The 27,288-nt window shown below is 41.1% G+C and overlaps 1 protein-coding gene across 6 annotated transcripts in view; it reads left to right on the top strand.

Moving 5' to 3' along the window:
• LOC112404727 (A-kinase anchor protein 13-like) overlaps positions 1–27,074 on the top strand; it is a 300,167-nt gene extending 273,093 nt beyond the window's left edge. For 3 of the 6 annotated variants that reach the window (XM_024752831.1, XM_024752829.1, XM_024752827.1), the window contains 5 exons: positions 1,011–1,143; positions 7,876–8,050; positions 20,972–21,039; positions 23,187–23,253; positions 26,680–27,074. In XM_024752831.1, the coding sequence (XP_024608599.1) occupies positions 1,011–1,143; positions 7,876–8,050; positions 20,972–21,039; positions 23,187–23,253; positions 26,680–26,819 (583 nt within the window). In that variant the 3' untranslated portion in view covers positions 26,820–27,074. The remainder of the gene's footprint in view (positions 1–1,010; positions 1,144–7,875; positions 8,051–20,971; positions 21,040–23,186; positions 23,254–26,679) is intronic. The other 3 variants (XM_024752828.1, XM_024752832.1, XM_024752833.1) reach the window with 3 other exon arrangements.
• The last annotated feature ends 214 nt before the right edge of the window (positions 27,075–27,288 follow it).

Genomic DNA, 27,288 nt, shown 5'->3' with positions numbered 1-27,288 from the left:
TTTCACACCATTTCCCCTTTATCTTAGTAACAGACTGCCTTATGCTGTAAACAATATTTTATATATAAATAGACTCTAGCTACTGACTAGGGCCCTTGTGGTTCTGCCTGTCTGCCCTCTCACAGAGGCCCTTGAGGCAAACACTACTTTCTATGGAAAACTTCTAATATAACTGTTCGAGAACACCTAGGAAAAGTATGAATATTTCTATATAATAGATTATGTATACAACTGTACATAATTGTATATGTATACAAATTATTATGTGTACAAGGGCCCAGCATTCTTTGAAGACATCAACCTTTGTGAATTTCCTAGGGTCCAGACATGCCCATCATGGGTGAACTTAGAATACAGGTGTCCTAAACAAGTAGGTCAGTGCATCTGGATCTCTGTGAAACTCCTAGAATGGATCTTTCTACACTAGGTGTCAGTTTGGCCTACTGTTTTGCCTGCCTAAAATTGTGCATAGCTGAATTCACGTATTGATTGTCTAGTGTGCCAGAGGACTGAAAAAGAGGTGTGATCTCTGCTGTTAGGGAACTTGGATATCCATTCAGTCATAAAAATTCCTGGGTTTGCATCACATATACGGGTTTCTTTTCAAACACGTATTTAATGCAAAGAAGTTTATAAATGGGTGCTTAGATTTTAAAATTTCAGATAAAATAATTAATGAATAATTGATCTTTAGACTATCATCAGATCACAAAAACCCATTAGTAAAACACTAATAAGTGATACAAGAAGACTTAGCCAAGCTTTGACATTAGAACATGAGCATTCTGGCGTGCTCTGTTCTCAGATAGATATTATTGTATAAAACCATTCAGCAGCCTCTGTCCACCTCTTATTCCTTTTCCCATTTTCATGTGAGTATATAAGTTGGCTGTGACTTGTAGCTAAAATTAATACATGACGATGGTTACAAAGAATTATATGTAGAGCGTTGTAATTTTTAAAACTCAACTTCTGTAATCTTTTTAAAAACTCTTATTTCTTCTATTTAGTATAACAGAAGAGAACTTTAATTTCCTGCCACAAAGCCCCTCCAAGAAAGACTTTGAAGGGAAGAGTGGAACAAAAGTCAGTCGTACGTTCAGCTACATCAAGAATAAAATGTCCAGCAGTAAGAAGAGCAGGGTAAGTACTCTCGTGGACGCTTCTGTGTGGCCACCTCAGCAGGCCCTCAGTAGGCTCCAGGCACAACCTGCACACACCAGGAAACTAATTAAATGATGGGGACAGGTGGAAATAAGTTCAGAGATGCTGGCTCAAATAACCTAATATTTGAAGAAGACTAACAGCAAGGAAAATAACAATAAGAAGTGATACCACCAATTGAGTTTTTACTATAGGTTAAGAACTTTCCATATAGAATCTCATTTAATCCTTTCTACAACCGTGTATGGTAGATATTATCTCCCTTTTCTAGGAGTAAGGTACCTTATCTGGGAAAAATAAGGAAATAAAAATTACCTGTAATAATCCCACGTAGAGAGAACTATTCTTCTAATATTTTTTTCATGTATTTTTAGAAAGAAAGGGGTAAAAAAAAGGCATTAACTTTCTTATACCAATTCCTGGTGCTAAACCAAAAGATTCCATTTCAAATTAGTGGGGAAAAACTTTCTGCCTCGCACTCCCCTACACTCTATTCACCCACCCAAACTCCAGCAAAGTAAGAAGAAAAAAAAAAAAAAGGGAAATCAGTTATGGAGTTCTTGCACAGGAATCACTATACATGTGTGTGTGTGTGTTAGACACGTATACACAGGTACGTACGTACTTAGAAGTATGGGAATAAACAAGCACTGGACGCCAAGGGTATCGTTGTAAAAGTGCATGCACCACGCCACCCACACCCCCGCCACCAGCGCAAACGCAGACAAGCTTCTTAGGTAAGTGGGCTGGTAGAAATAGAGCGAATGTATTTTACTGAGTTTTGTAAATAAGATCTCTTTCTTTTAGCAGATACTAGATTTGGTCATCACTCAGATAAATTTTTCCACAAAACCTGCCACCAGAATTGTGTTTTCTCTTCATTTCTCCTGCCCAAATGCAGAATGGACAGAAAATGGGCAAACTGGAAAAGATGCAAAGAGTCTAGCAAATCGTGAACTATTATTCTACAAATAAATAGTGTAAAATGGAGAAATGATACTTAATCTTGGAATAATAAATTCAGAATTTTCTAGGGGGAAAAAGAGTCTTGCAAATCGTTTCTAGAATAGTCACGTATTTAAGCTTTAACTTCATGCTTAGCCTTGGTTTTTTTTGTTTTTTTTTTTTCGGTACGCGGGCCTCTCACTGTTGTGGCCTCTCCCATTGTGGAGCACAGGCTCCGGACGCGCAGGCTCAGCGGCCATGGCTCATGGGCCCAGCCGCTCCGCGGCATGTGGGATCTTCCCGGACCGGGGCACGAACCCGCGTCCCCTGCATCGGCAGCCGGACTCTCAACCACTGCGCCACCAGGGAAGCCCAGCCTTGTTTTATAATTCAAAAAAATTAAGGTTAAAGAGGGCAGAATGCTTATCATTATTCTACATATGGCAGCAAGGCTTAAAATAGAACCATATCTATCTTACTTATCACTGCTCGCTTGGACACTGGTTGGCATCAACAAAAGAAAATCTCCTTGAAAGTTCAGTATAATTTGGCCAAATATTATTGAGTGGCTTCTGTAATCAGCATTCTGCTAGGTACTAACAAGCACCCAGAAGAACCAAAGCCACATAGTCTTTACCTTGAAAATTTTTATGATCTGTTTGGATGATTTCAAATGTTTCTGTTGTTTTTTATCTTGTTTTTAAAATGTGGACTCTTTTCTTCAAACGAACTTTTTAATTGGAAGACCAGTATAAAGTAGAGATCCCCCTTTCCATCCACCGCCTAGTACCACTGACTTAAGGGCAGAGCAGTGAATACACCACTGATCGCATTGACGAGGTAATACAAACAGACAAGAATGAAATGATGTAAGACTGAATTTAGAAACTGGGACCTGACCTTTAAAAAAGTCTCGCACCAGCCTCCTTATTTTACAGACTGAAGCGCAGAGAAGTATGCTTCAGGTAACAGACTAGATCATACCTTGTGATCTGACTTCTAGCAAGTAGAACTCTTCATTTCATGTTCACTCTTCAACAAGAGTGAACTGTTACTGCACAGTATCTTTTTCCTTTAACTTTTTTCATAACCTCAAAGGACTGGAGTTTGCTAGTAGGGGGATGAAGAGAAGGGGCAGGAGAAAAGAAGGCAATTTGTGTACAAGTGCAGCCTGTCGTCAGTGGCAAGACGGCATCAGTTGACCTGTCACCTCCCATCTTCTCCTTTGTCAAAGTGACAGCACTCTTTTGCAGTGAGGCTGCTTCCTCTTTCAGGCTCTTGGCTTCAAGGTTTGATCTCTGGGGGCTTGCTATCTCTAGTGGTGGAAATTTACAAAAAGTTACAAATCTGTAACCCTGGATTGCAATTCTTTTCACATTATCAGGGGTTTAGGTGCCCCAGTAGCCAGATATATTAAGAAACTTAAGAGTCACCTTTGATCATTGTTACTAGCTCACTTTAAATATGGTTGTTTTATCCCCCCATAGGACAGCTCAGCTTTTGTCAATGTACCAAAGATAGTAAGAAATAGGGGAAATGGTGAAGTAATATATTTTATGTTAAAATTAAATACCTTGTCTTTATTTGCCATTGTACCCACAGGAGAGCTTTACCATTCAGAAGTATTTTATTCTCTAAAGGATAACACAAAAATAAGTGAATAATTTCTTGGTTTGATGATGCTAGCCCTACTCTTTAACTGTTGAATAATGTTAGTTCTCCATAATGCTTAAAAAATTGAAGATGCTACTATAAATGTTAGCACTGGTTTTTATGTTAATTAGTATAAGCACTCTATAGTATATATAATATACTATGTATAACATAGTATACACTATATATATTGTACATATATTCTCATACCGGTAGCCAGTATATGAGAAATTTGGGGGAAATTGAGTACTCATCCTTTATATGTCCTTTTAAGAATTCTCATTAACTGGCATGAGTTATTAGGTAAATATTTGAATCTTTTTTTGAAAGAGGGAGAACCTAAACAGGAAGTATAACAGGAAGACTGGCAGTTTCTGCTTTTGTCTTTTAGTATCTTTAAGAGGTAGTACTGTTTCCTGCTAAGTAAGTTTACTTGCTGCAGAGTATTTAAACACTAATATGCATAATGTCCAAATTCACAGAGGGAGTGGGGTGACCCTCTTTAAACCATCCTGTCACACTGGTTTTCTTTTTTCTAAGCTTTCCTCTTTGCAAACAACAGGGAGACAGTTAGGGATGTTTGAGACAAATTCTTAATCTGACTTGAAGCAGGCATTTTCGGATGTAAGGATCAGACTCCTGCACAGCTGTTAATGTACTCCATGACTTCGTAACAAGACATTCAGCTTCAACTCCCAGTTCCTGTGGTGTGTCTAAAAAAGAAATAAAACCCCTCCGCCTTTCAAAGGTGCCGACTAGGGTAGAGCTGTGTTTGCAGAGGCTTAAATCAGCATTAGATACCATTATCTCTCTCGTTCCTTCTTTGATTAAAGACCTGCAGTGTGACAGTTGCTTAATCACAGCATGCTCCACAGTTTTCCAGAAAGTTCTCTGATTTTTTTTTTATTATAATTACTTGTCTCAAGTGGTAGGTTTAGAAAAATGAAAATATCACTTTCCCTCATAGTATCCTAGTATAGTTGTTACCTGCAGTTTTCTCTTTAAATATTGTTAGTTTCTATTTCCCCAGCACACAGGTTTAAAAAGCATTTTGGCAGGTGTTAAGGAAAAGTCAAACTTCAGGAAACTACCAATCACCGCCTTACCCACAGGCACGACTTGACTAAAAAAAGTTTTCCTTGTAAATGTATTGCTTTTTATAAAATGAGCACATCTAATTAAACAGTTGTGTTCCTTAACTTCTGGTGTTAAAAAATCGGCCTCAGTCTTGCCAGAGTTCCCATCTTGCAACTTAAGTACTGTCCACACACACTGTGTTAGGGGGAATTTGTTCTCGTTCGTGTCCTGTGTTCTTTGTAACTAGGGTGGTTGGCTGTACTGGCAGCGTGCAAATAGTTAAGCTTGTCTTAAGGAAACAAACAGCCTCAGCCCTCCCTCCTTCCCTTTCTCAACCAGTCCGTGGCTTCCTCTTACCGTTTCTCTAATGGTTGCTCTGATGGCAGCTCGAAGCTGCTGGGCTGTGCCCCGCCGGCATGAGCCCCTCCTTCCGTGAGAACACATTTCCTGGCATGGGGATCGAATCATGTCGGTAAAATGGGGTCGGTTTCATGAAGCACCCCTTATAACAGTGAGATTCATAGGACCAAAACATGGGGAGGTAAGCACCTGACTTCTTTAAAGCACTAACCTAATAAATACAGAAAGAGACAGTGGAGTTTATTGTTTTGTGTTGTTTTTATCCCTGGAGGAGCTAGTTTGGATTGTTGCAAAGGATGAGGAAATAATTTATTATCTATTCAGATTCGAAGAGCATTGCAAGGCTTGAGAGAGTTGCCATAGAAGGTTTTGTTTTTCTTTTTTTTTTTTAAAGGTAGAAATGAGGTTTTTTTTCTTTAAATTTATTTATTTTTTGGCTACGTTGGGTCTTTGTTGCTGCACGCGGGCTTTCTCTAGTTGCGGCAAACGGGGACTATTCATTCCGGTGCGCGGGCTTCTCATTGCGGTGGCTTCTCTTGTTGTGGAGCACGGGCTCTAGGTGCGTGGGCTTCACTAGTTGCAGCACGTGGGCTCAGTAGTTGTGGCTCACGGGCTCTAGAGCGCAGGCTCAGTAGTTGTGGCGCATGGGCTTTGTTGCTCCATGGCATGTGGGATCTTCCCGGACCAAGGCTCGAACCCATGTCCTCTGCATTGGCAGGTGGATTCTTAACCACTGCGCCACCAGGGAAGTCCCCATAGAAGATTTTCTTAACTCTTACAGCATGCTTTTTTTTAAGCTTTCTTGAGCAAAATGTCAGGTGCTTTTCAGTTTAACATTTTATGTATGAAGAAGCCTTTAGCAAAATTTAGTTAAAAGAAAGAAATTATTAGAAAAACTCAATTTTTATTATTTTCATTAGTTTTGCATACTTTAGCAGTTACGAATTTTCACTCAGAGCAGTTTCCTGTTTTGTAAAGTGAAGTAGTTTGTTTTTCGCCCTTCCTCTCCATTATATTTTATGGTTCTAAAGTGTAGCAATTTGGCTCTTAGAGTTTTATGATATTCATTCTGTTAACAAAGGAGTTTACATGAATCATAGACTTAGCAAATATTCACCACTTCAGTATAGCAGATGGGTTCTGAATAGGAAGTCAGAAGACCTGGGTTCTGATTTTAACTGCAGATCATTTGCTGTGTGACCTTCTGTGAGTCAACAGACCTCTCCAGCCCTTTGCAGTAGAGCGTAGTGAATGAGAGCTGAGCTTTAGAGTTGGCAGATCTGGAACTTAATTCCAGCTTGGGCAGTTACTGGTGTGTGGCCTCCAGTACAGTATGAGACATCTCTAAGCCTCAGTCTCCTCAAATGTGAAATGGAGATCATAGCTGGTACTTAGTTCATTGGGTTGTACCCAATGTATGAGAAAATTCATGTCAATTGTGTACTACAGTGCTTGGCACACAGTAACTGTTCAAACTTTTAGCTGCTGTTTATTATCTTGCTCTTTTCAGTTAGAACATGGGAAGCATAATGCCCACCCTACTCACCTCAGAATTATTGAATCAGATGAAATAATGTATGTAGAAGGCATTGATTTAAAATGTAAGGCATTTGGTAGTTGTCAGGATCACTGACTTTGGGGTACCTATTTTCCAGGAATTTTTTTAGATTACAACAGTAGTATTGTATGCCCTGGAAAATGGGTACCCCAGGGCTAGTGGTGATGACAACTAATAAATGCATTCTGCCTACCTCTGTGAATTGTAGTTCACGGTCCAGTTAGTTTGAAAGAGAATTATTCATTTGGTATTGGTTAACCAGCCGAGCGTGTGCCTAACCGTGTTTGTGAAGGACCTCTTGTGGAGAGCATATAGTTAGACCCCACAGCCCTCGTCTCTTGACAGTAGTGTGTACCTGAAATGTCCCTGGCAGCTTTGGGTATGTTATTAAGGATCTAGCACTCATTAGTATTTCTTTAAATTTTTAGGGTTTAAATCCCTCCTCCCCCAATTTGAAAATTGGGCCAAAGTTAATATCTATGAACCTTGAAATTCTAATTAGTAAGAATAGAAAATGTATATGTGGGGGGATAGTTAATATTTCTGGCTAGAGTAAGGGAGGAACCATCAGAGATGTGCCCTCACGTGGGGATATGTGATGGCTGGGAGGCAGTCAGAGGGGACCCTCGAGTCATTTTTGATGCTGCCCAATCATCTTTCCTCTCCCTCAGGCTGGTCCCAGAACTGTCACCATCCTTTCTTCTGCTTCCTGCCTGCAGCTGGCCCTGAGCTCGTTGCCGGCTTCCCCCATGGGCCGAGCTGTGGCTCACTGAGGAGGATTCACGGCCACTGCAGACTCCTCCTCCAGCACCAGAAGCCTCTTTCTCTCTGGTGCTGGTCATTGGGCAATGAATGTGTCTGTTGGCATAAATAACCAGTGAATAAGCAACTGACAGAACTGTTTAGCCTTCCCAGTCCTCTTAAGGTTTTTCTAACGTAGCTCAAATGCCCACAGGTTAATAAAAAAAAATTTTGTCCAGGACAGTGTTCCGAATTTTCATCCAAAACATTCACCAGCCACTGTTGACCACATGCCAGCTGGGTACCCTTCCAGAAGGGAAGGCCTTCTAGTGTTAACTGAAGGCCTTCAGTTAACTGTCGATTGTTTTCTTTGGCAGGAAAAGGAAAAGGAGAAAGATAAAATTAAGGAGAAGGAGAAAGATGCCAAAGAGAAGGAGAAGGACAAGAAGACTCTGAACGGGCACACTTTCAGTTCCATCCCTATTGTGGGTCCCATCAGCTGTAGCCAGTGCACGAAGCCTTTCACCAACAAAGACGCCTATACTTGTGCAAGTAAGAGACGTGCTTCTTCCTGTGTGATGGAACGCTCTTGGCTCAGAAAAACTCATTTCTAGTTTCCTGTCCTTCCCACCCCTAATCTGTTCCTCGGTTATGTGGAGAAGTAGCCCTTTTTCTATCTCTCTTTAAATAGCATTGAAGAAATTAATTCTAGATATATAACATACAGCCTATAATTTTTTCAGACAGCCCAATTTTCAATATCCTGTCCTTTTGTCCCTAAGCCACTACCTTATTCCAGAAGTCCATGTCAGCATGAAAACAGTCTCATAACCTCAAACCCTCAAGCTACCCAGCAGTCCCTTGTCAGGTTGTATATGCTCATATTTTGCTCTAGTACTTTGGTGTATGCTTCAGCCATTGACCAGCGTCAAGTCATGGAAACTGCCAAGGGAGAGGGAGAGTACCTTCGCGTGCAGAGACGTTCCGTATTGACCTCTTGCTGACCTGCTTACTACCACCTTAAAGCCAAGCCTGTTAACTGAACATGGTTCCTGGTTTTGACGATATGCTCTGAGACAGAGGATGGCTAACTTTTTCTGTCTAGATAGCGGACTTCTTAGACTTCATGGGCAGTACAGTCTCTGCCACACTACTGAACTCCGCTGCTGTAGTGCAAAAGCAGCCATAGATAATACATAAACCAATGAGTATGGCTGTGTTCCAGTAAAATTTCATTTATGGGCAGTGAAATTTGAATTTCATGTAATTTTCATGTGTCATGGAATATTAGTCTTTTCTATTTTTTCAACCATTTAAAAATGTAAAAACCCTTTGTAGTTCATGGGCCATACAAAAATAGGTTACAGGCCAGATTTGGCCCACAGGCTGTTAATTTGCAGATCCTTGCTCTGAGGCACTACATCTCAAAATTTTGTGGTTGCACACAGATAGAAAGTAATAATATTCATAGTGCACACCAAGGAAAATCAAGGAGGCTGCTTGTGGTCAGAAGTGGCCAGTGTAAAGGTCCACTCTTCCAGAGGCTGAGGTGATTTGGATCTTGTCATACCTGTAACCAATTCAGACCGAATAGTGACTAACTCAGACTCCAAGAAGCACTTCTCAGACCATGATGTCATGACATTGTCTTGATTTCAGTCACTTATGTGAAGTATCCCAAGTGATCTGTTACTAAAAATAGTTAACTTACTGAAATTTGAAATGTTTAAAACTTTATTTGAGCAGAGTCTAAGTTACTGCAATAATAATTTCCACTCACTTGCTTCCTTGATATTTAGAGAAAGAGTGGAGTGACAACTGGCACACAGCCTATCTTATCCACGCTGCAGCTGTTGTGACTTTTTCAACGACTGGCGTTAACACTCATGTGCTTGTAAAATGCCTCTTATGGATATATTATACCCCAATATTGTCTACAGCCATATTTGTTTTACTGTCCTTTTTTTTTTTTTTTTAAAGAAAACTTCCGGGGAGCTCTCATCTCTTTTTTCATCCTCGTGTGCAGATATCACACACATTTATGTCCTCCTTCATGTGTGACTTACTGGGACGATGATAACGACTCCAGCATAGTAACACGTTTTATGTGACCTCGAGACTGTCACTGTTCAATATCCCCCCAGCATGTTACTCTGGAGCCCAGGTTCTAATAGGACTCATTCTTAGGACACCAGTCACCAGTTCAGTTTCTTAGCCACTGGACACAGACAGCTTCTCAATACTAGAATAACTTGGTTGTCTAGGGCAGTAGTCACCCAGCACTTTTTAGTATGTTTATCTATCATTAAAACATACTTAGTCTACTCACACGGGGTATGTGTGTGTGTGTAATGTGTGTGTAAAAAATTACGTACATGTCCTATACTATAATTACAGGGAGCTCATTCTAGGAATGAGAAGTCAGGTTTGCCATTTTCTTGTTTGCTGGTTAGTTATTAGTCTTCTTAATATTGTCCTAGATGCACAGTTTCTTTGCAGGAATTTGTCTCTTTTTCATTTTATTTTAGTTGAAACTAAATATAATTTGTAAGTTTACTTTATTGAGCACCTGTAACTTTCCATTCATCACAAGATGCTGAAAGTAAACAAACGAGGAAGCTGTTACACATCCCTGACCTACCTTCCGAGGGCCTCTTCTTCCTTCCAGAATCCTCTAGGATCAAACATAACAGGAAGCTGCCTAACATTGAGGCTGAGTGAGCCACCCATTTATCAGTCTATGTATTAACTCCATTTCTCTTTTAAGTCAATGTAAGTGAGAGCTGTAAAAATTTCCTCCTCTATTTCAAAGAATCATTTTGTGCATCCCTCCTGCCAAGTGCCTGATCTCCATTTTGGGAGTACTGGTCTCAGAGAAGAATAGGGGACTGGCAGCATGAAATTAATGTTCAAGGAACTTCATCAGTACAGCACACTGAACACCTGCTTTCTGCTATAAAACGTAATTTTTAAATATGTATTTTTAATAAAATATATTTTTTAGAAAACTAATGCATAACTGAGCATGCAGAAAAGAAAATCCCCGAGCAGTATAGATTCTGTTCTTTCCATTAGGGACTTTTAATAACTCTCAACATCTTCTCTTGCCTGTGCATTTGCTAATGCTTCTTCATAGCAGTTTGCTTCCTTACATGGTATCTGGGTTTTTTTGTTTTTTTGTTTTGTAAGTTCAGCTTCAGCTTCATAAGACATTTTTCCCTCCCGTGGGAACCTCTAGATTCCCTGTTTTGTCACAGTGACCCTGTGATGCAGCAGTTCTGCATTTGTTTCAGCTGGATCCCTCAGGGTTTCATCATTCCTAGATTGGGATTCCATTAAACCTCTAGAGAAGATTTCTTAACTCAGGGTTCCAGGAGATATGGATGGTGTAAATTTGGACCCTGGATTCATATGTGATACAGAATTCTCACTCAGGGTCCTGGGGAGGGCAGGTTTCCTTGCTGCTTCTGCAGGGCCAGTAGGTGGACTTTCTCCAGGCCCTTCAGCATGGCTGTTACAGTCTTTAGTTTAAAGCTGTTGGCTTTATTTAGGGGTCTCAGTCCCAGCTCCCACTATGTGCCCTGAGACCACACATCCTCTCCCCAGTTGAGGGGGATGCTCTCTACTGCTCAGAGTACTACACAACCAAGGGGTGGGTTTGAAAAATAACTGAATAAAACTTCAAGAATGAAAGTAGTTCTTGAAGAATCCTCATGGAGATTTTCACATACTTCAGTGTTCTGTGTCCTCAGTGGATTGTTCTGATTTATATTTATTTTATATGGCTTCCACTCTGTCCTCTGCTTCAGTAGGGGGAGAGCTGGGTGAATATTCTAGAAGATCTTGATGACTTCAGACTGGATTTATTTTTTACATTTAACTACCAGTAAGTATGCATTTGAGTTTCTTATCTTCAGTTACCTGAACTCTGCAAGGCACTGTGGTTCATTCAAAAGCAGTTCGTCAACAGATACTCTTTGAGCAGCCGAATGTGCCAGGCACCTTTCTCTTGCTCTTTTTCTTAAAACTGAATATATTTGACATGTAACATTGTGTAAACTTAAAGAATGCAGAGCATTAATTTGATGCATTTATATATTGTAATCTGATTGCCATTGTAGCCGTATTTAGCACCTCTATCACATCACATGATGATCCTTTCTTCTTAGTGGTTGGAATATGTAATTAGAGGCACCTTTCTCAAGTTGCTTATTACACAGTCGCTTATAAGAAGAGTTCTCGGGACTTCCCTGGTGGTGCAGTGGTTAAGAATCTGCCTGCCAATGCAGGGGACACGGGTTCAAGCCCTGGTCTGGGAAGATCCCACATGCCGCAGAGCAGCTGAGCCCGTGTGCCGCAACTACTGAGCCTGTGCTCTAGAGCCCGTGAGCAACAACTACTGAAGCCCGCGTGCCTAGGGCCCATGCTCTGCAACGAGAGAAGCCAATGCAGCAAAAAATAAAATAATTAAAAAAAAAAAAGTTTGAGACTTGTAGACTAAACTTCTCAGCCACACATCTGTGTAGTAATTAAATAGTTTGGTAGATAGGACAGTGGTTTTCAGAATGTTTTTTGTGGAACTGGTGTTTTGGAAGTTCCAGATTTTGGGATTTAAACTAATTTAAAACGCACTTAAAAATATACATGCTCAAAAGTGTAACCAAATTTTAACATCAGCACATTAACTGTAGCTGTCTACCTACTTGTTTGGATTTTTCCTTCCATCTCGAATTAATTGAAGAACGTAATATAATTGCAAGGCAAGCCATTTTTTTTAACTGCTAATATTTGTACCAGCTTATCTATGAAAATGAAGATATTCTCTATGTTATGTATGCAAAACTAAATACAGACATAAATTAGATGCTGGGGTAGTTATGTGAATTCCAAGTATAATATGCACCTGATTTCTCATTTTTGGATCCATCAAAACAAGTTCATTTTCTCTTTTATTGACTTCAAATGCAAATGTTAAAATTATAGTTCAGATATCTGTACTAAATATTTTATATATTTGATAGCACACAATATAACAGTATTTTATTTAAGACGTTTTAAAAGTAGAAAATCAGTAAAATAGGTCGACTACTAGTTTTATGCTAACAGTGTTTATAATAAGTAGGATGGGGGTTTTTTGGTTTAATTCGTAATTTTTAATGTTAAGTCACCTCAGGTGTCTATTTCTTTTGGAAGCAGATTATTTCACTGAGTCCAGTGTGTCATCACAAGAGTCTTTTCTGTTTGGAGAATCAGTCTGGGGGAGGAAGTATAGTCATCATGTCCTCTGCCAGTGGTTCTTTGATCTATGGAAATCACTTGGTCAAACTGAAAATGTCACAAATTATCTTAGTTCTACCTGCTTAGCAAAACAAGGAAGAAAAGTTAATGTTTTTCAGTTTAAACTGAAAGAATCAAGGGACTTCCCTGAAGGTCCAGTGGTTAAGACTCTGTGCTTCCAGTGCAGGGGACATGGGTTCAATCCCTGGCTGGGGAACTAAGGTCCCACATGCCATGTGGTGTGGCCAAAAAAATTATTTTTAATAAAATTTAAAATAAATAAATAAACTGAAAGAATCAGACAGCAAAAAGGAAGTTTGATAGGGCCTGATTATTACTCTACTATGCACCTAAGGTGCAAAAATACATTTTTAGTTTAAATACCACCCCACCTCAGAATCTTAGGGGCTACCTATCTCAACTATACCTTTGCAGTCCGCTCCAGAGGTAATGTTGAAATAAGCTCGACATTTAGTGGTGGCATTAAGGTCTGTTTGTTGACAGGTTGCTGCCTGCCGCTTAAAAAAAGAGGGGAAAAAAATCAAGGCTTGAAAGCAAAGGAACAACATGTAGTCATCTTCCCAAAGGAACAAAAGTAATGGGCTGGTTCTCTCCAGCTTCCTGAAGAACAGTGCCTGCAGTGCATGTTTGTGTGTGTGAAGCACCATCTGTAACCTTGGCAGGAAGTGGAAAATATGAGTAATTTGGGGACTCAGAATCTCTTTCCCCTCCTCCCTCCATCCCCTCTCATGTCCAGGACCTTCCCAGGGGTCTCAGGAATCATAGCATCCCTCCAGTTCATTTAACTCCCGGGAAACCCTTGTGCTCTTAGCCTCCCTTTTTTGGTTTAACATTAACCCTGTTTGCTGACCCTGGAGCCTCAGACCCCAAGTGGCTGCTCAGTCAGTTTTGACTCGTGGTTTAGAGAGATCAGCCGCATGGTTCATCATGGTTATGTGTGACGATGGCTGATGTTGATCTTCGCCTGTCTCTCAAATGTCTTTATTCACTTTAATATATCTTTTTGCATGCAAATATTAAGAGATACAGCAGGATAGAATTTTTAAAACAAATCAGCATCTCTTCACCCCGGTAGAACACACCTGGAGCGGTCTGAAGTCAAGTCGTGGTGAAAGCTGAGTCCCTTAGGTGGAAATGGTCAGGATCACAAGATGCTAGAACTATAGCAGGGAGCAGTAGCGAAGCCTCCCTGTAGCTCCCCTGAAGTCCACTCCTGGAAAACAGACAACTGGTGAGAGCAGGGGCTGAAGCCCCTTGTCAGGACTGCTTCAGAGTAATTTAAGTTATGAGAAACTTGACAGGGTTGTGTGTGTGGTTTGTTTGTTTGTTTTAAACTCAGCCAAAACTCTACCCTTATTTTGGGATTTCAGTGACTTTAATGGAGAAAGGAGAAGAGCGTCTTTCCAGTTCTCACTTCTTGTAGTTATGTAAAGCTTCCCTTGAATAATCAGCTGTTCTTTCCAGCTGCCACAGATAATTTGGTCTTTGGAATGCTTGGTGTGGAGTCTTTCAGAGTATGGAATTCATTCTGTTTGGGGTTTTTTGGAGATTGCCAGTGGTTCTGTTTTGTTTGCTTTAAACAGATGTAAAGTGATATTGAGATTATTGTGGATTTATTTTCTGTTGTGTTAGCAGCTTCTGAGTACTTTTGTGGTAGGTTGGTTCTCTTGATTAAAAAAATAAACAAGTAGACCAGCTGTAATCTAAGTAGGAAACATAAGAGTTTAGAATGTGTGTGACGGTTGGATTCAGCTTTAGATTTTATCCGGGAAGACAGCTCTCTAGATAGGCCGTTTTCTCGTATTTAGAATTCATTGCTTAGATAGTAAAATACATATAACTGATTAAGGAAAAGAAGTTCGTTTAGGGAAAAGGGAGGTGAAAGAGCCTGAGCAATAAAGTCAATTCTTATCCGAACAGAGCAGTTTCATTTTGGTTTTTGTTTATTTGTTTACCAGTGTTCTTCTGAAAACTGCTGCTAGGTGAGCACTTCGGCTAAGATGATTTGGGTCATTTCTGGCTTTCCTCTTGTCCTGTACATCAGCATTGTGGTTATTACACTAACTACCAAGAATATCTTACAAGGCTTTTGTATCTACACTCTGTCAGTCCAGACCAGGCAGTGTCTCACACTCCCCAAAGAATTTAAACAAGAAGTTGTGGAAATAATTTTGGAGCGTGTATTTCTAAATTGTTGGTATTTAAATGTTTTTTTGTTGTTTTGTTTGAGTTGTCTTGGTTAGGGTTGACACAATAGGAAGCAGTTGCGCCTTTCTCTCCTTAAAGTTAAAAAACTCTCCAACGTTTATCCTTAAGAGGGGTCAGAGAATTTTCCCCAGATGGATTTTGCTGCTCAGACCTGTCTCTAGGGGGAGCTCTTCAGCACGTCGCCCACTGGACTGAAGTGGCAGAAGAGCCCTTCCTTCAGGTCCCCAACACAACTCAAGGTGAATCCTTCCCTTAACAGGGAGGCCTGGAAAATGCCATGCTGTAATTTCAATTTGGCATGGCCACTCCTCTTACCCTTCTTAATGCTGATTTTCTTAAGCCAGTCTCTCTAACGGGTTGTTTGATTTTTCTGCTGAAAGAGAGTGTATAGTATATAACAGTTCACCAAAGATCTGGTGGCAGAGGTTAAAAAAAAATGCAGCAACAAATAGATGATAGCTCCCAGTCATGTGGGTTTTCCTTCACATCCTTTTGTTTGATGCCTCCTTGTAGCAAGAAAAGAAGTTGAAGGCTGGGCTGTTTGCTTTTAAGTTCAGAGGAGTCTAATTAAGGGTCAGCTCTGTTCCCATAAACCACTGTGCCAAGACCTTTTTTGAAGAACTTTATAGAATGAAAGTATATTGCTTACTGCTATCAGGAAATCTTTTTGAAAAATAAATAAAAGGCCAAATAATTCTTTGATCTCCCTAACAACATGGTATAGTCTGTGGCAGAGAGCTTGAAAGTGTATTAGATTTGTCTTCGATTCTTAAGTTCTCAGTAATTGTCTGTTTTCCAAAACAGAGGTTTTAACCACATGACTTTGGCTGATGTCAGTGGGGCGGAAGTTTCTAAACCACCCACGTATACCACTAAAACCATTGCCATGAACTGAGTCCAGGACAGCCTGCTGACAAGTAGAGTGGTTTCCAAGTAGGTACTTGAGTAAGTTAAGCAGACATCTATGCAAACTGTTTATCTCTAAGACTTGTGACCATGTTAATAAAGCATATTAAAATTTTCAACTGGGTTGTGAGTTTGGGGACATGTCTCAGTTAACTAAAGAGGATTTGTATGAAGATTTGTTTACCAGAAGTGGATTTTAAATATTACTTCTGCTTTTATGATTCATCAATTGCAGTTGTCTTTTAAATCTCAAACACTGGCCTGAGAACTTGAATATTGCCAAAGTCTGTTTAAAAGTGATTGTACCTTTCCCACTGTTTAATTCTCTACAGGGTGATGGAACTGATGGGGAGGAAAGAAACAGGAAGAATGCAACTTGAAAGCAAGTTCTGTCCACGGTGTACTAGTTGGTCATTTTTGTAGATCAGAATTAGTGGCAAGTTCTCAAGCAAATCCACCACCCTGTGTTGCCCATTCATGCCTAAAATACCGATTTTCATTACAGCAAAGGAGAAAATGCTGTTTTTTAACTGGAATATAAGATAATAAAATCTAATTGAAAATTGTTTTATACTTGTTTTAAAAGATAAGCAAATGCAGGGAACTTTGAAGGAATTGGAATTTGGGTTTTAAAAAAGAACACACTAATATAAAATAGTGCATGGATAACATAACCAACACCTATGTGCCCATTACTCAAGATGAAAAAAAAGTAACATTTTGTCATATTACTTTAGATTATTTTTCAGTTTTGAAGAAATAAACCATTATAGTTAAGGTTGAATTCCCGTTTCCCTGCCTAATCCCGTTCTTCTTCCTTCCTCCTCAAGACAAACACTATCATGAATTCAGTGTGTATGTAGCCAGTGTTTTATAACTATCATATATATAAATAATATCAAAAAAATTTTTTTGTTGTTTTTAGTTTATTTAAGTGGTACCATACAGTGTATCTCATTCTGTAACTTGCTTTATTCTCCTCAGCATCATATTTGGGGGATCCAGACAGGGTATTGAAACACATGGGTCTAGATTATTGACTTCTAACTCTTATATGGTATTTCATTTTTGAATATATCAAATCTGTTCCACTGCTAAGTCATTTGGGTTATTTCCAATTTCTGTCTGTTACAGTGCCGCGGGGAACATCCTTAATTGTACTTGCGTGTATCACCAGGCTATATACCAAGAAGGGAATTGCTAATTCATTGTGTGAGCACGTTTTTACCTTTACTAGATGTTGCCAAATTACTTTCCAAAATGGATGTACCGTCCATCGGCAGATGATGCGAGCTCCTGCATCACCATATCCTCACCAGTACCTAGAACTTATTTTGGCCAATCTGGTTGGATGTGAAATGATATTTCTATGTTGTTTGAGCTTGCATTTCTCTAATTTCTAGAGAGCTTGAGCACCATTTTGTGTTTTTTGTGAATTGCCTGTTCATAGTCTTTGTATTGTTTTTCTGTTTGGTTCTTTGTCTTATTGTTTTATGAGGAGTTTTAAACATTTTTAAGATGGTGTTGGATATGGCACTACCTTTAATTCCATTTCAAAATGTGGGCTTTTTTTTGTCCATGATATGAATTCATTAGTTTTCCTCATATTCTTATCACCCATGTTTTAAAGTATATTTTGTTTAAGTAAAATGGAGTGAAGAAGAGGTTCTCCTAGGGTACCTAGGCAAGACTCAAGAGAGGGTAAGGAAGAATGGGATTAAAGAAGATGTATGTGAAAGACAGAGGGAAAAGATAGGGAGGGGAGCTGGAAAGCCTGTGCATGAGAAAGAGATGATGGATCAACAAGACCACTCCGTGGTCCCAGGCATCTATGTAGCAGGGGAGGGGAGACATGTACCCTGAGTAAGGATAGTGGGGCCGATACGGGGGGAAAACACATTCTGTCTTACTAGAAGATGAATATAGATGTTTGCCTTAACTACTTTGTTTTACTTCATGCTGTGGGTCTAGCAGCTTGGAGCTCACCTGCCCACCCCTCTCCCTCCTTCAGACATCTAGTGCTTACTGTGGGCCTGAGGCTGAGGCTAGGGATATAAAATTTAGAAAGACAGAGTTAGACTCCCTCCATGAGTTTTCTGCCCAGTGGAAGAGTATGGCCATCACAGTACAGTACGATGACAGAGGAAAGCATGGAATTCCAGAAGCATAGAGGTGGGGAGTCTTATCTTCCCTGCGAGAGTCAGAGAAGACTCCACAGAGCTGAGTCCTGCCAACCTAGTCAGGGAAGGAAGAGAGGGAAAGGGACACAAGTATAGGAAACAGTTTGTTCAGAGCTCAGAGGTGTGACAGAACATGGCAAGGGGCTAGAAATGGATACAGCACGTGATGGGCCATGTCAAGCTAAGTAAGAAGTTTGGGCTTTATCCTAAAGATGATGGGGAGCCATTAAAAAAGTTTCTGAGAAGTGAGAGGCAAAAAGTTTTGAATACAAATCAATCAAGGCAAACGGTCCAGCCCACCTGTTGCCTCTTTGACCCTTTCTGGAAGACCATTGGCTAGTGGGGCTTAAAGTCTTTAGCCAAAGTTCACCAAGTCTAGATCCTGGAATATGAATTACATTGCCTGATGTATAGAAGGGCATAACAGCATTGGCATCTCAGAGTTATGTGGGTTTCTATTTGTGATTCTGCTTTTTTCTCTGAGTAGTAAGACGATTTCTTTATCAAAATGTGTCCTTATTTTCAAGTAGCAGAGAACTAGACAATTTAATGAGGGCCAGTGGTTTCCGGTCCTTGAGAAAAATATCGTCAAAATGTTTCCTTTTGCTGATTAGAATGAGTCACTCCCCAGGGGTCTCTTTCTGCAGAGCCTTCCTTGTGCCCAGAAGGGAATGTTGCTGAGAAACCCTGGCATTAATATTCAATGATACATAACCCTTTCATAGCTGCTGACTTCTGGAACAGTTTCACGACCTATGTGGAAATGGTCATGATCCCAAAGAGTAGAAATTGCAGGGAGCAGAGCATCCATATAGCTCCCTTGCAGTCTTCTCCTGGAGAAGAAAACAATGGAAGTAAGAATAGAGCTGGGACTGAGATAAAGCCTTCCAGGTTTTTTCCTCTTGTTGATTCCCTGAGTGAGCCTTTCCCAGAAGAGTCTCTCCTCATGCTGCCGTTGGTAAATGGATGTCTCTTCTGATTGTTTAACTTCAGAAAAATGACCAGACAGTGAATTTCACTTGGGGTGGAGCTAGAAGAGCTTAGCTAGATAGAAGGCTTGGTAGGCCTGAGAGTAAAAGGCCCAGAATACTTCACCCCACCCCACTTCCAGACAAGTTCCCGCTCTGGGCCATGCTGTCAACAAAAGTAGAGTTGCTCCCTATCGCCTCTTTTATGGAAATAGCTTCAGCCAAGATTTTCTCCACTTGGAACTTTCCCTAACCATACCCTGAAGGATGGGTCGGTCCTAGTGATAATTCAGATGACTAAGTTGAAGACTCTTCTGCAACATGAACCTTATAGAACAATCTAGTGGATTTACTTAGAAAATTATCTCTTTCTTCAAGAGATGTAGCATAAGGAGTCTTATAGGATCACAGAGAAAAGGAACTTGGGGGGGAAGATATGGTGGTACTTCCTTTCATTTTATAGGTCTGAGGAAACTGAGGCCTATAGAGAAGGAACTTGCATAGGGTAACATTAACTAATTAGGAGAGCCAGGACCTAAATCACATTTAGTGTGATGGCTGTTCTTCTAGTACTCCTTTTAGTGTTGATAAGATATTTGGCATACTGTAATCTAGGTTGTGTCAGGGCACTTGGCTTTTGGATAAAATAGACATAAGATCTCCAACAGACGTTTGAGTAGGTGGCATGAGCCAGGCATTATGCTAGGGAGACCTAATTAAGGATTCGGCAGTAGATGGAGGGACCCTACCCTAGAGGAGCGCTCACTGGAGGAGAAAACCGTAAGATTATCCAACGCATTGTGACTGGTGGTGTCAGGGAAGAGACCTGTGAACCGAGTAGGCATTGAGGAAGGAATGGGGAAAAGCGTCTGGGGTTCTGGCAGTCTCCATTCTGGTGTCCTCGTAATCCGTACGTAGGAACCAGGAGAGCATCCTGGCCCATGATTCGTGGGTTACCATAGGCAGGACCCGTGGTGCTTCATGAATCAGGGTGTGAAGCGTTGCCTGATGGGTGGTATCTGTTGATTTTCTCAGACAGTCCTTCCCTGGAGAGATGCTCATCATGGGGTGTCCCCACAGACAGCTCTTGTATTTGTTTTACTTCACCTCTGGCCTCCTGGCACCATTCTTATGACCATAGTACAAGCTGATGATGACCCTTTTGTGAGGCACAGAGGGTGGGGTTTATATAGCAGTGGCCCTTATGGGCCAAGGAGTGAGAAATAAGAGTTGAAATAAACTCGTGTCCTTGCAGGATTATGGGGTGTGTTTCATCTTGCGGTAAATCTCTGTTCATCATTCAGGAAGTCTCCCACTTTCTCTTGAGTCAGAGCTCCCAGAGGTGCTTTAGGGTGGTTCTGATGACCTTTCTTCTGCAGCTGTTGACTCGCTTGGGGTGTTGCAAAAAGTTCAGGGTAGTTAGGTTTCCAAGTCGAAGGACATAAAGGTAGATTTTCACATTCACATTCCACCTTTGACACAGCCATACAGATTTCACAGCCCCTGTTAAGGGGCTGTATTTACGTATTATTTGTGGGTGTTACTAGAGGTATATGTAAATTTCTGTATATGTAAATACATACCATTTATGTCTTATTTGTGACTTAGACCTACATATTGACAGCAGATGCTTTCACTTGTAGTTTTGTAGCCTCTCAGCTTCCTGCCCGAGAAGTTTCAGATTTCTAGTTTTTATTAATCAGAAATCACATCTGCTCTTGCTTCTCCTCCTCCAAATGACATCGCATGCCTGCTTCCTAGAAGAGGGCTGCAATCTGTAATTTCAGCTAGTCACGTTCTCACGTGTGAGCGACTTCACTGGCAGTCTGCCGCTTGCTGTGGCAATGGAAAATCAGTCTGGGGGATCTGTTTGCTGTGTATTAATGTCACCTGGGGTTTTGCTCTCTTTTCAGATTGTGGTGCTTTTGTCCACAAAGGCTGTAGAGAATGTCTGGCCTCCTGTGCAAAGGTCAAAATGAAGGTAAGACATTTCTGGCTAAACCAATAAAATCTTCAGAGTTGGGAGATTTGGGGTTGTAGTTTTTGTTTATTTTCATCATTTTGATGAAATGACTACTTTGAGACTCAAATAACCAAAAATGATTTTTCTCTTCTTAACACACTCGGGAATTTGTGGCTTTTGGAAGGTGAAATGCTTTCAGAACTGCTCCACGTTAAATGCCCATTTCTCTGTGATTTTAATGTGTGTCGCCGTTGAAGTGGTTTTCTTCTTAACTGTGTCTGCAGACCTCCTCTGCCTTTCACACGCCTGGCTTCCTTCTTCAGGACCATGAGGGCAGCAGGTGGAAATCAGGGGCTCTGACATGCTGATGGGCTGGGGAGTGTCAGGGTTAAACGGGCCTGTGTGGCAGCACTTTTCTCCACGGGCTTGTGTGGATCACATGACAGGAGCAGGAAGTGTATGATGGTACGTGCTCTGAGTATGCAGCTGTGTGATAACAGGCACTGCATATCAGAGCCCTTAAGGAAGAGTACGGGGCTGGGGGCAGATGGGCGTTTAGGCGGCCTGTGTGGTTTTCAGTGTAGTAGTCACTCATAAATGTCTTTGTTCCGTGTCAGAAGAGTGCTCTCCAGCTCCATCTACACAAATGCTCAGCATGCTGTGTGCTTCCAATAACCAAACGCATTTATCTAGTGCAGTGGCCTCAAACTGGAGTGTACATTAGAATCACCTTGGGGGCTTGTTATAAGGTGACACTGGGCCCCACTCCCAGAGTTTCCAATTTGGCGGGTGGGGAGGGACCAGGAACTTGCCTTTCTAAAAGTTCCCAGATGATGCTAATACTGCTAGTCCGAGGACCACACTTGGAGAAGCACTGAACTCTAGTGTAAAGATGACAGACCTCTGTACCCCAGATCTTATTCAGTCCATGGACATAAATTTTGTTTGGCTCATGGAGTAATTTTTTTTTATTTGAGTTAGTGTATCTATAGAAAAATCGTATTTCACACCAATTTGGATTTCTGATTTCTCCTGAAGAAATGGAAGATCTCACAGCCTTGGTATTTCCCCTTACCCAGCATTCCCAATTCCCACCTTGCTCTTTTTCTTTTCTTTCCATAGTACTTACCACCTTCTTAGGGTCTACTTAACACACTGTATGTATTATTATATTACATTGACTTTTTATGATCTGTACCTTCCCCCCACTAGAATGTAAGCACTAAACTTGCCAAGCAGTCTGAAGTCAGGACTGTTTGATCCATCAATAGCTCCTAAGCAGGTAGAACAGTATCTGGCCTGTAGTTCCTTAAATGTTAGAGAGGTGGGTGGTGGGTGATAATCCACTGGGGCTGAGTGGCTGCCGCCTCCTCTAGACAAGATGTACAAGCCCCAGACTGCCACTCCCCCGCTCCTCCAACTCGCCTCTGTCCTTTGTTACCTGCCTGACCCCACAGGCATTTGAGTTTGTGATCTCTGGTAAGACTGCTGTTACTGTGCTGTAGAGAAGGAGAATGATAGGGATACAGCACATCCCATAGAAACGGATGTAACCTCAAAGGGGGAGTTTCATTTTAAATGGACCCTTTTTCACTAATGATTTATCTCAGACTAATTGCTTCAGTCTGTAATTTCTCACAGTGTCTCTGTTCCATGCTACAACAAAGGTCTTAAAATTAGCACTTTACCTAAGAATTATTTTACACCTTATAAATGCGAGTCACTGGAGAAATAGAAACGAAAAGGGCACAGATGCCGCTCTTAAAGGAGCCAGCATTCTGGTGAAGATGGACAAGCAGACGATGACCATAAATAAGGAAAAAGCTAGGCGGGGGCACATGCAGGATCCTGAGGGGTGCCAGTCCCTGCCTCGGGTGAGGAGAAGAAAGAAGCTAACAGACGGCTCTACCAAGGAGGGATTATCTTGAAGTAGAAAAATGCCGTGCCTGTGACGGTGAAGAGAGAATTCCAGGCAGAAGAGATGGAATTTTCAGGATCAGAGCGCTTGGCGGTTTCAGAGGAGAGCCAGAGTAGGTGATGTAGCTAGGCCTAGGGTACTGAGGACTGTTGGCAGGAACAGAGCAGGGAAGTAGGAGCAGAAACTTGAAACTTGACAGAAGATAAATTATAATGCAGTGTTCACTCAGGCTTTCTTTTCCTTTCAGCAGCCCAAAGGGAGCCTTCAAGCACATGACACATCTTCGCTGCCCACAGTCATTATGAGAAACAAGTGTAAGTAGCTCAGCCCACCTCTCATGATTCCTTTTCGCCTCTCTGGTTCAGGACTTACCCATAGAACTTCTGTAGTATTTATTTGTTATTCTTAAGCAAGATTTGAAAACCTATTTTGAATACTTAGAGAAGGCTGCAGTTTCATTGACCAAAAGCTTACCATTCTACCATCAAACTCTCTGGAAGGTTCTAGAATAGTGTGTGTCTTAGCTTAAAAGGCCGCACCTTAGCCCTGTGTGTCTTGAAATTTCTCTTGCGTGAGTCGACAGTGAAACTTGCTTCTAGCAGCGTTACAGTTGCATCACATGAGATCTTGCTTCTTAAACTTCTTGACAAACTGTGGAGTTACGAAAATAGTTCTTTTTTTCCCCAAGGACTTCAGTGGTACACAAATTGGGTAAATCACACCTCTCCCATTCACATCAATCTGTCTTCTCCAGTCTGTGCAAAGCTTCACTTTGGTTTTACTTAATATTTTCCCCTTTTCATTCTTCATTCCCTATCTCATTCCTTTCCCTTCCTCAGCACGCACTGCAGTATATTTACTGTAAACCTCTCTGATCTGCCGTATCTTTAGACATATGTGTACGTCTGGAAATATCTCTTATGATTTTGTGCGTTAAATTTAAATTAGATGATATGACTTGCTTATCCATTCTGCTGGGTTTTTTCCCACTCAGTATGGTTTTGAGATCTATGCGTGTTCCTATATGTAAGCTATTGTCTCAGATCGCTGCATGGTGTTCTTTCATAAATATATACCACATTTTAATTATCAGTTCCCCCAAAGACAGTTGTCTGAGTTGTTTCCAACTCCTGCCATAAAGATGCAGTAATGAATATCACCTAAATTTGCTCTATGGGAGCCCATGTGAAACTTACCCTCAGGCCATGTTTTTCAAAGTGTAGATCCTGGATCAATTAGAAGTGCCAATTCTTGGGCCCTACCCAGACCTACTACCTCAGAGGTGCCAGAGGCGGAGCCCAGTGATCTGTGTTTTAGTAGATGCTCCAGGTGATGGTGATGCACACACTCGAGCTTGAGGACCACTGCTCTGTGCCCGACTGCTCTGAGTGCTTCCAGATGGCCCCGGAATGGCTGTAGAGACTGTGCCACCAGGAGGGTGTGGAGTCCCTTTAGATAGAAGTCCAATTATTGCCCGTCTTTGCATGTGGATTCCAAGAAGAAAAGTTGTGCCAGACTGTCACCCACCTTAACCAGTGATCCAACCCATTCCAACACCTTTTACAAGTCTAATCTTCCTTAAACTTTTGTTCTGTGACATTATCCCTTATTTCAGAAACCTTTTTTTTTCTTTCAAATCAGATAAAATAGCATTTTTCCAAAAAAATACCTATTATGTCTGACCCCCACATGTATTCGTATTCCTGTTTTCCCCTTTTAATTCCTGAGGTAATGTAGCGGTAAGAGTACAGATTGTGGATTCAGGTTGGATGGATTTGAGTCCCAGCATCCCACTTAACAGCCGTGTAACCTTGGACGTTTACTAAGTCCCCTGTATGTCATTTTCGTCCTCTGCGAAAGGATGGAAATAGTATCGGCAGGTGGTCATCGGGTTTAAGTGAGATCACACCAATGAAGTACTTGGTGAGAGGCCTCCTTCAGTGTTTGCTTTCACCACTACCATCGCCATCACAAATAAGGATGCTGAGGCTCAGAGAGTAGTTAGCAACTTCCCTGAGTGCAGTGGATTGGTTTCAACAAGGGAAAGTTGTTGTTTGCAGCCCCCTACGCTGCCTTTTAGATGCAGGTTGTTCTTTATAATTTTCAGGGCTCTGCATGAAGTGACATCGTTCTGCTTCTCCGGCCGTTTCACTGACCCCTTATATACACCCCTCTACTTACTTCCTCTTCTGCTTGTTATCTCCCTGTCACATTAATAGAGTGTTTCTGCCTTCCTTCATGCAGTTCTCCTCATCAGAATGTCCTCTTTTTCTGCTGACTTACCCACATCCTACTGTTCTTCAAGAACCGGTGTTTCTTCCTCCATCAGATTTTATCTGCTCAGCAGCTTCCCTTCTGAGACACTGAGGATGTGCTCCAGGCTCTTGAACACTTGAGCATGTTCTCTTCCCTGCCAGTTGCCCTTCTTCCCTGTTGCTGTGGGACCCACATCTCCTAGTTTCCTGTGTGCTTCCTGCAGGAAGGGTCTGGTCGTGTTATAGGGTAGCATGTTTCTGGTGTTCATTATATCGCCTTCTTCTAAATAGAATTTGAATTGGAAATTAATGGTTTTATTAATTTTATTAAGTCAGAAACATCCTGTAATACTGTGAGGCCATAACAGCTGCCCCAGTCTTATTTCCTTCAGCTCCTGATGCTCCTGGGGATGGACAGGTAATGCAGCAGTTTAGTTAGCTACCAAGGAGAAATAATTTGCTACCCAGATGGCAGTGTGACTACTTTAGCATGAAATTAGACCTCCAGTTTGCTCTTTGGTCAAGTTCAAGAGAAATACGCAGTATGAGGACAAATTAGCTATGTGACATCAAACACATGTTGCCTTTTCCTCACCTGTAAATTAACGGAATTGGTCAAAACCTGTGTTCTCAGACATTGTACAGAAGCATCTCTTGGGGAGCTGGTAAATGTGTAGGCTCCCAGGTCCCACCCGCACAGAACGAGGAGGGCTGGGAATTTGCATATCTAACCAGCCCCTGACACGTTTCTTGGTAGGTCCTCCCAAAGAACACCAGCCTCAGTTATCTCTGAGGCTCCTTTTCTCCTTAAAATTCTTTCGGTCTCCTTTTCTCTTACTTTGGATTAGTTTAAATTTTTTAGTATATGATACTTTCACACGATTCTTTATCCTCATTGCCATCACACCGAACAGGAAAACCACTTTTCTTAGTTTTATATTTATCTTCCTTAAGTTTCTTTATTAAAATAAAGCAAATACCAATTTGGATTATTAATTATGTTTTTAAAACATAAGAGGTGGTCTGTTGCACACTTTATTCTGCACCTTGATTTTTTTTCCCCCTTAATGTGTTATCTGCCGATCTGTGTCAGTTCATGGAGAGTGTCCTCGTTTTTTTTTAAAGCTTCATAGTATTCCCATGTAGGCTGTACCATGATTTATTAACTGATCTTCTTTTGATACTCATTTTGCTTCTACCAAACTTTGCATTGCATAACTTTGGACATACGACATTTCAAATATAAACAAGTAAATCTTGTAGAGTAAACATATCCTAAATGGAATTACTGGGTCAAAGATATAGGCATTTACCGTTTCAACAGCTGGTGCCAAGTTGTCTTCCATAGGGTTTTTGTACCTGTTTACACTCCCAGGGTAAATCTCTTTTAAAGCAGTTTGCTTCTATTTGGCATTCATCAGGTGAGTCAGTGCTGGTGGGCATGTGTCGGTGATACTTCATTTGGTGTCCTTTCCTTCTTTACAGCCTCCCAGCCCAAGGAGCGCCCTCGGTCTGCAGTCCTCCTGGCCGATGAAACCACTGCCGTCCCCATGTTTGCTAACAGACGGTCCCAGCAGAGTGTGTCGCTCTCCAAAAGTGTCTCCATTCAGAACATTGCTGGGTGAGTGGGGATGTAAAGCTAGGACAGTTGACATCTAGGTGACAGAGCATAATAATTTATACCATTTGACAAAAAGATTGTTTTAGAAAGAAATGTATAACGTAATGGGTTAGTGCTACAGATGAGTGGGGTGAGGATTACACTTTGATACACCATCATGGTCGCCATTTTGTAGCAAGGATCCCCTTTAAACACCATTTTTAGGCCAGTTGTCCTCTGCTCTTATATGTGATCAGCCCTGCTTTTAAAGAACCTGCCTTCTAAAAGGATGACTTTCAGATCAAAATAAGAAGTGGGAATAGGAAAAAAGATTTAATTCTGAATGTTTGGTTTCAATCACTTGTATTTTCATATGCCTGTTGGTCTTTTCTGTTGGTCAGATGAACCTCGGGGGAGGGGGTAACTTTGTTTTGTTTTGCTTTTTCCTTTTCTTTTCTTTTTTTTTTTTTTTTAACTCGCCCCTTGACTCTTAA

The sequence above is a fragment of the Neophocaena asiaeorientalis genome, unplaced genomic scaffold (assembly GCF_003031525.2).
Source record: "Neophocaena asiaeorientalis asiaeorientalis breed wild unplaced genomic scaffold, Neophocaena_asiaeorientalis_V1.1 scaffold109, whole genome shotgun sequence".
Classification (NCBI taxonomy): Eukaryota; Metazoa; Chordata; class Mammalia; order Artiodactyla; family Phocoenidae; genus Neophocaena; species Neophocaena asiaeorientalis.
The sequence above is the reverse complement of the archived record's forward strand: the minus strand, read 5'-3'. Positions and strand labels throughout refer to the sequence as shown.